Genomic DNA, 9,154 nt, shown 5'->3' with positions numbered 1-9,154 from the left:
TCGAGGTGACAATTATTACTGAACAGTTTTTTGAAAAAAAAACCGTTAGCTGATTTAAAAAAAAATATATTAATTTGGTATCACGCCACAATATATTATATAACATTTAATTCAAGTCACTAGCGTTATTGGTTCTTGTGATATTTTGGGTTGCTGTGGTACCTTAACAAAACCATTCACTCAATTTATTTGAGACTGCATATTTCTGCATCATTATCTGTATAACAAAATTTATTTGAACTCGTTATCTCCCCTGGTATTTGAAACATGGACTGACAATTTAAAAGCAACAGAATCTCTTCTCATTTCAATTCTTAGAGAGATTTAAAACTTTAAAAAGTGTCACTTTTGAAATTTTTGGGACATTTTTTATTCTTGAAATTCATGTTTAAAACTGAATTAGAGAGAATCCAAAACAAATTCATCCCTGAAAGTAGATTTATACAATTTATTAAGACCTTAAAAGTGTTTGTATGTGATAGATAACACTGTTCGAAAAAATTACATATTTTTTCCGTTCCACTTTTTTAAGGATTAAGATGTCGCCTTTAAAATTTTCTATCACTTAAGATTTTTAAAATATAACCGAAAAACATGCTAAACACAACCAAAAACGGGGTTTTTAAGCCTAATTTAAAACTCAGAATATCTCTTAACAATAAATTGTACGGCCATTTTAAATCACAAATCTTACTCTGTAAACAAAATTAAAGCATTTTACTATCTTACTTAGTTTCTGGAAATTCTGAAGTTTCGAGAATAACTTGAATTTAATACTTTTATAGTTTTGGACTTAATTTTTAGTGTTGATTTCGAATCCAAACTGTAACATTAACTTTTTGCTCAAGTTTTTAAAATATATCTTTAAAAATTATGTGTTTATTTTTTAACATATTTCAAAAACTACCAATGCATTCAGAAAGAGTAGAAGTTTGGTGCGATTTATGGACTGTGCTTCTACAAAGACGATGCGAATCGTAACTGTGAATGGTGAGCGCTACAATGAGATGATATCCAACTTTTTTTTTGCCCAAAATGTAAGAGCTTGTCTTCCATGACGTTTAGTTTCAACAAGACGGTGCCGCATGCAACACAGCACGCGCAACAATGGAATTGTTGAGAGGCTAGTTCGGTAAACATTTTATTTCACGTTCGGGACCGGTCAATTGGCCGCGATCGTGCGATTTAACGCCTTTAGACTATTTTTTGTGGGGTTTTGTTAAAGCACATGTCTATACAGAAAAGAGGCTGGGATGCGACCCACACTGATAACTTCCCATCCCGTCTGTCGATTTGTCTTCCTTAAAAGTTTGTAGGTTCTAGTCTTGGGTTAAGAAAGTTTTGAGTTGAATTATTTTTAAAGAATTTAAAATTACTAACAGTATTTTTCATCTAAAGAAATAGTTTAGTTTAAAAATCTAGTTTTGTTAAATACATTTAAAGTCGTTATTAAATTTTACAAATTAAACTACAGGATATTTACTATGAAATAAATAAAGTTTGAAGACAATATTTTTAATTTTTAAAAAGTTTTTTGATATGAAAGTAAATTTTTACCAAGTATTAGTATTGTTTTTTTTAGGTTTTTATTTTTTGTAAAACAAACTGTCGATTAGATTTTTCTCAAAATTTGACTGAATGTTGACAATAATATTTTTTAAAAGATAAAAGTAGTTAAAAGACAATATCTCAAAGTTTAAATATTTGAGTGCAAAATCAATTTTTAATAACTGTTATTAGTTTTTTTAAGGTTTTTATTTTTTGTAAGAAAAACTGTCAGTTCGATTTTTCTCTAATTTTTGTCGGAATGTTGAAAACAATATTTATTATAAGTCAAAATCAGTTTAAAACCATAATCTCCAATATATTAGTCGAAATTCAATTTTTTACCAACTTTAAGTTATGTTTTTTTTAGGTTTTTATTTTTTATAAAAAAAAACTGTCAATTCGATTTTTCTTAAAATTTTACCAATTATAAAATTCGTTATTTTACGTTGCACAAAATTGTTTTCTAGATGAAATCATTTTTATTCGTAAAATTTTCGAGGTGACAAATTTTTTTTCAGTTTATTTTGATTTATAAATAAAACCGAAAATTGATTTTTTCAAAAAATAAGTTGGTTTGGTGTCACGTTACAGTGTATAATATAAAATTTAATTCAAGTATATGATGTCATTGGTCCGTCAGATATTTAGGGTTAACCAAAATGTTCACCTTTTTTTTAAATTGCTATGGTAAAAAAACATCCATGCAATTTTCTTGAGAACCTTTTCCGCATCTTTCTGCATAATTATCTATATAACAAATTTTGGTCCTTGAGCTATGGACAACGAAAAAAAACGTCACCAACGTACGGACCTATGAATGTATGCACACACGCAAGCACAGACATCTTTCTAAAAATCTTTTATTTCGACTCTATTGACCTGGAAACGTCGAGAAATGTCAAAATTTTCATTTTGACAAATCGGACCCATGTCAATAACTTCCTACTTGAAGTTTACAAGTCCGCTTCAATTGACGCATTAGACAACATGGAAGCATTTGTTCGGGAGATACCAGCCGAAAGGTTGGAAAGAGTGTACCAAAATTGGACTAAGCGGATGGACCATTAGAGGCGGAGTCAAGGTAAAAATTTGCATGAAATAATCTGCAAACATTAAATTATATGTACCCTACTATTGATTCAAATGAAGATTTTATTCATTTTTATGAATTGTATGTGTTTTTTTAAACTTTCCCATAGCTTTTAAAAAAATCACCCTGTTTAGACAACAGATTCGTTAAGACCGGTAAAATCTTTTGAAGTTTTTTTCGAATATTATGTGAAATAAAAAATTGAAGAAAGAGACTATAGATTTGAAAAACTATCACGTACTTGATTGAAAAAAAGCAACTTCATAAATTAAGACAGCTTCAAAACGCCTTAGATAGGTGTTTTTCGAAGTTCAAAACTAAATATCTCATAAATCTGAAGTGATGCATTCATTTTAAAGTCAGATTTAAATTAAGGCCTCCAAAATTTATTGGGAAAGTGCAATTTCAATGCCACTAAGAATACCTTGTCGACCAGTGTAAGCTATCTTGAAAAAAAAAAGAAAGTCCAACACTCCGTATGTCTGTGAAAAAAAAAACTTCTTCAACTTTTATCTTATTAAGAATATAAAAGAGTCTGTTTTCTCAGAACCTAGTATAAAATTGACGATCTTTTATTGAAAGCTTCTTCTTAAAAATCTAAATATTTGCTCTTTCTCTCACAAAAAACTTATAAAGGTGATTTCTTTTGTTAGATTTCTTTGGACAAGCTGCTACTTTCAGAAACACAATTTTTGAACAAATGCTATTCTAGTTAAAATAAGTTGGGTAACGACTTAAAAAATGAAAAACGGTTCCGTATTTTAGGTTCTTATTTTAAATGTAGAGAAATATAAGCACTTGATAATTCGACAAACATTTAATTGTTTATCATACCGTTAAGTTAAAAATTTCTTCTCACAAAACTTTAAACGACTGTCAAACCAAATTTTCAAAAACAAAATATAATGCTGATAATTAATCAAATAATGATATGGCCACAACTTGTTGTTGCTGTTGTCTTGTGAATCCAAACATAAAGAAAACCGCAACAAGGCGGCCTTCACTTTTCAAATACAACCCTGACCAACCAAAAATCTCAATCCAAGTTCATGTACCAAGTATGTCTTTTTCGGCCAACATAGCCAGCGGCAGCAGCAGCGGCGGCGGCGCACTGGCGCTGGCGGTCCGTGGCATATTGATACTTTTTTAACGATAATGAAGAAGCTTATGTATCCGAAATAAAATGACCTCATCATATTGATATTAATCTGCATATGAACGCACCATCAAAATATTTGGTAATCATTTTATGATTATTTCCAAATTTTCCGAATCAAAATATAAAAAAAATCATAAGTCTATAGCAGGTCAATCTCCATTTGCGTGCAAGATTGACAATATGGATTTCTTGAAGCTTTGGATGGTAGTTAGTGATTTCCTATAAAATAGCTGCAGGTTGTCCATTAGGCATCACTCGTACTTTGAAGTTCCTATTGTAATCAACAACATGCGTGGATTTTTGGTAAGACACAAAGAGCTTGTAGGCTTGAAGAGTTCAATTCAACTTAAGGATTATATTAACGTTTTAGGTTCTCTGTTTTATTGCTGCTGCATCAGCCCAAGGATATAACTATGCTCCCATAAGCGGAGGTAGTGTGGGTGGAGGTGGCCACAGCCATCACCATGTTGGAGGAATAGGCGGTGGTTTCAGCAGTGGTGGACTTAGCTCTGGAGGCTCATTCAGTTCGGGTGGGGGTTCTGGATCGTTCAACAGTGGTAGTTCCTTCAGTTCTGGTGTAAGCAGTGGTGGTGGTTTTAGCTCCGGTGGATATAGCACTCCCGGCCAAACAATTACCGAACTCAACAAGGAATATTACTTGTACTCCGCTCCAGAGGAAACAGTTCACAGTGGTGCCAACAGCCAAAGTTCAACGACCACATTGAAGAAGAACCTTCGTGTTATCTTCATCAAGGCCCCAGAAAACAACGGAGCTGCTAACGCTGCACTCCAAATTGCCAAACAAATCAATGAAGACCAAACAGCCATTTATGTTCTCACCAAGGAGAACGATGTCTCCGAAATCTCAAATCAATTGCAGCAAATCTCAGAAATCCGTTCACAGAAACCAGAAGTTCGCTTTGTCAAGTACAGGACCGCTCAAGATGCCCTCAATGCCCAACGTACCATTCAAGCTCAATACGATGCTCTTGGTGGAAGCACAAAGAGCTCCAACGAAGGTGTTGCTCCTGTACTCAACTATGCTTCCAGTGCTCCAGTTTCAAATGTGCAAGGTTCATCTTCACACCATCATCATCATCAGCATTCCTCCTCAAGTGGTTCAGCATCTTCTTTATCGGGATCTATAGCTGCACCTTTACCACAAAAGTCATACTTGCCACCTGTTGTTGTTTAAAAATGTGATCTTAAGTTATGATTCGAGAGAGTATTACAGCCCGTTATGTAGTTTTAGTATTATTTTTGTTTTGTTTTTAAATAAATATACCTGCTTAAAAAATATATATAATTTTCGTTTGTTTTCAATACTACGAGGATAATTGAAAACTTAATACTGGTGAAGTATTTAGTTTTCTCGTTGCAATTTTCTGTATGAACTTCGTACGAAATAAAATTAGGCGCCGTAACAGTCCATAGAGAAACAGGCAGGGCCTATTGACATACAACTCTCAAACAATCCTGTGTACGAGTTATGTCAGTGATCGAATAGACTATCGAAGGCGAACAGGTAATTCGATAATATACTTTTTATGGTAAGAATTAATCTTAGAGGATCTGTCAATTCCCGACAAGAGGCAGTACCCGTGCAAACAACTTTTTACGTGGCACATGTAAGGGATTTAATCATAGAATTCTGGAATCACAGTAAAACATACTAACCATCACGTCACGGGAACTACTATTAATAATTATTTTATAGTTCAGTTAAGTATTCTACATTCGTGAAGTGCGGCTAAAGAAGGAATCCCTATAGTTAACAGTACGTCCCAAATTGGGCTTTGTAGAAATACGGGTATTACGGTTGAATTGTTTGAGGGGAGGAATACAATTGGATATTTCAGTAGAGCATTGTTGGTGAAAGTATCGGTGAAACAATAAAAGGCATAAGACCCTGCGGTGGTGTTAAAGAGAAGAAAATGTCTCAGTAATAGAACGATCACCTATAATTTTTGGAGCTATCTTTTCTATTCTATCCCAAAGACTCCTGTTCCTTATTTGGGCAACCATCCAAATATGAAAATATACTCGATTTTTGGAGGAATATAAGCTTTGAAAATTATAGCCAGTTAAAGGTTAAAAACTTCTTGCATCATCGAAGAAAATGTCAAATATGTGATCGCTCCACAACAAATGGTTTTTGATGTACACACATACCTACATCTGAAAGCTGTTTAGCCTACTCAATGAAAGTATCACCCATGGATAGTAGCATTGGGAAAGGGTTATGCTTTAATGATAGTAGATAGCATTACGTTTTTGAAGCATTTAAATCTACACGGTTTTTGATTCCCCATGCTGTCAAGATCAGAATCTAATGAGCTTTTCATACGCTGCCGTTGGTGGTCCAAATCTGAAGAACAAGGATGAGAATCTAAAAACGAATATGAAAAGCTGAGAGTTCTCAGTAAAACAATTTAGTGTGTTTAAAGTTTCGGACAAAAGATATTTTATAAAAATAAGGAAGAGTTTATTTTGTGCATATCAGATTTGAACCCGCCCAATACTACCTAAATTAAAGGGTTTAGTGGTAATTTCTCTCCCAACAAAAAAAAAGAGTCATCAATACCAAAAGCAATCATTTTCGATAAGAAAGCTTGATGCCAAAGTCTATAAAATTGTCTTTGAATTATCAAGCTCAATAATCTTACTTTCTAAATAAACCATGAGATCTAAAGTGGATCTGTTGCTACGAAAGCCATGCCGGTCATTAAGAAGATTTATTTTTCAAGATATTTCTTAAGCTGAAAATTCAACAGTGTTTCCATGCCGTTTCTAAAAAGGATCATAAGACCAATTGGACAATAGTAAGAGGAGGAGTAGGAATCGCTTGTTTTATGGACAGGCACGCAAATATGCTTGACAATGACGTAGTTATGCGCACATTTTTTACAAATGATCAGAAATGTTTACTACCTTTTGGACATTGTTTGCTGTCGCAATTTCTTGTCGTGCGAACATTGAATGCGTTAAATATGTCCCTTACACGTCTTTCTAGCTTGTTTGAACTTATTCCAGTTTTCTCAGTGTTTCTTTATAAATCCGGAAAAAATAACATATAACGGAAAATAATCTCTTAACAGCTCGAATCACAATATGAGTTTTCTTTGGGTTTGATAGATTTTACCCTATTCGGGACAAAATTTCTCATTCCACAAAGAATTAAGTTTGTAATCATAAATACACTTAAATTCACGTGACTATCGAGGAAGTTAAAGTTCCTGTAGAAGTCGTTGAAATCGTCCCAGTTGGTTTTTTTTCATATTGTCACACGGTAATAATAGGGGTTTTCTCTTTAATTGTGATTTTTTGACATAAAAAATCAGCAGATAAGATAGAATAGCCTGATGTGCCTGGAGGCGATAATACACTAACCGCATGTTTATTAGATCAGAGGTAAGAAACAAGTCAAGAGTGTTTGCGGACTTACCTGCAACGTCAGGAATTTGAGTTAGCTTGTCAACTGACTGCGTCAGGTGATTTAACTCAGCAGAAAAAACGTTTGTTATCTGTGCAGCCACGAATAATTGTGTAGACTGAAACCACCCATAAAATCGATCTTACCGTGCGGAAAATATAATAAAATTCTCTTGGCAGAGTCCGACAGCAAATCGGATTCGTTGGAACTCGAGTCGCACTTCGTGCCAAAACTGCTTGGCTGTTCAAAACGGTATGCAGCATGGAAATTATTCCTTACCTCACGAATGTGTGAATGTGAAAGTTATCTACTTATATAATAAGTCTATGCATTATAAAATGCCAAAGCAAATTGAGTAACAAACAAGTGACAGTTGTCAAAAAGACCAGCTCTAAAAAAAAAGAAAGAATCAGTTATACTTATCTAAGTTCTCAGAGATTTATATATTCTTAGAAACATGCACAAAATGTCTCATACAAATTTCCCACTTTTTCTGTCATAAATCTGGAATTAAATTTTGTATGATTCGATTTCTGAAGAATTCTCTATCGCACAATTTAAAAATGAAGAAAACAAAAGTAAATCTGATAATCAAATCAGCTATAGCTGAGAATTACCATTAAATTGTGTTTATATTTCATTCTTCGGATGTGTCAATTTCACTATCTTAATTCTTAGAAATAAAAACTGTTCTAAAGACTTGGATAGTAAAGAATTAATGCCTTTTCTCTTAAAGTTTTATTATATTCTAATATCGCATTACTTATAAGATAGATAGATAAATTCTTTATTTAAAAAAAAAAATTACAATATAATTTCCTAAGAATAAGAACATGGCATTGACTGCCGTCTGCATGAATTGACATTTCATAAGTGATAAAAAAAAAATGTATAAATTAAAGAGAAAATGTAAAATTATTTAAATACAAATATTAGAATAATCGAACAATTTTTACGCGATTTGAAACAAAAAATTACAATTTATAAAAATAATACAATTTTTTGAATAGTATAGGCTTTACTCAAAGTAAAGTTTTGATAATTTGTACGTGATTTGAAACACAAAAAAGTCAATTTTGTATGATTTGCAAAACATAAAATGAGATAGGTTAAAAATTAATTTAATAAGTGAAACTGTTCCGGTAGTTAAGAGCTTGTCGACAAAATTTGAAATTTGAATACGTTTAGCCAACCAAGTGCTCCATTTAGGATTTCTTAAAATTCTTGAATTATTAAAATACTTTTCCGAAAGTGCTCAAACTTCAAGTAATCTACGAATTTCTTGTAAAATTGGGCAAATAGCAAATAGGCGGGTAGATGTTGAAATGAAATAAAGAAGCTGTGTGTTCAAATGTCTTCTTCGGTTTTTTACGGTGGCACGGATCCGAGTGGTCCAATTTTCAATGATTTAATGATATTTGAGCTATGGCCAGTGTTATGTTCACCTTTCTAGCGGGATGAAACCGTATTACTTTGGTGGCTCTCAAATCGTTCATGCAAAGTGTCAATCGTAGCGATTGCTGTGTTGCACGTAGAACCGCGCGCGCCGCCGTGCCCAGTCCTGTTGAACCACATGTCCTCTAAGTTCATATGGTTAAATTTGGGCCAGAAGAAACTAGTTATCATCGTTATGTAGCCCCCGCTGTTTACGTTGGCCGCTTAAAGTCGTTTTCAAAAAATTACGAAATAATTACGCCGCCGCGGCGGCCTGAAATCTACACCGAACGGTAACTTCATGAGGATGCATTATCAGCTGGTGAACTTCGCGTGGTTTGGTGTTGTCCCTTAATCGGCAATTTTGCTTGATAAAACAGCCAATCGTCTAAAAATGAACTTCGTCACTAAAGATGACTTTTCTGCCAAAATTGGGGTCCTCTTCCAAACGATTCAAAGCCCAGTCAGCGAACAATTGGTGTTGGCTATG

The 9,154-nt window shown here is 33.4% G+C and overlaps 1 protein-coding gene across 1 annotated transcript; it reads left to right on the top strand.

Moving 5' to 3' along the window:
- Positions 1-3,945: 3,945 nt before the first annotated feature.
- Positions 3,946-5,096, top strand: LOC129941326 (keratin, type II cytoskeletal 2 epidermal-like). Its single transcript, XM_056049925.1, has 2 exons — positions 3,946-4,100; positions 4,168-5,096. Exons 1-2 carry the CDS (start codon positions 4,086-4,088, stop codon positions 4,990-4,992), a joined length of 840 nt encoding a protein of 279 aa, XP_055905900.1. The 5' UTR covers positions 3,946-4,085; the 3' UTR covers positions 4,993-5,096.
- The last annotated feature ends 4,058 nt before the right edge of the window (positions 5,097-9,154 follow it).

The sequence above is a fragment of the Eupeodes corollae genome, chromosome 1 (genome assembly GCF_945859685.1).
Source record: "Eupeodes corollae chromosome 1, idEupCoro1.1, whole genome shotgun sequence".
Lineage (NCBI taxonomy): Eukaryota > Metazoa > Arthropoda > Insecta > Diptera > Syrphidae > Eupeodes > Eupeodes corollae.
Note: the sequence above shows the minus strand (reverse complement) of the source record. Positions and strands in the feature narration are given on the sequence as shown.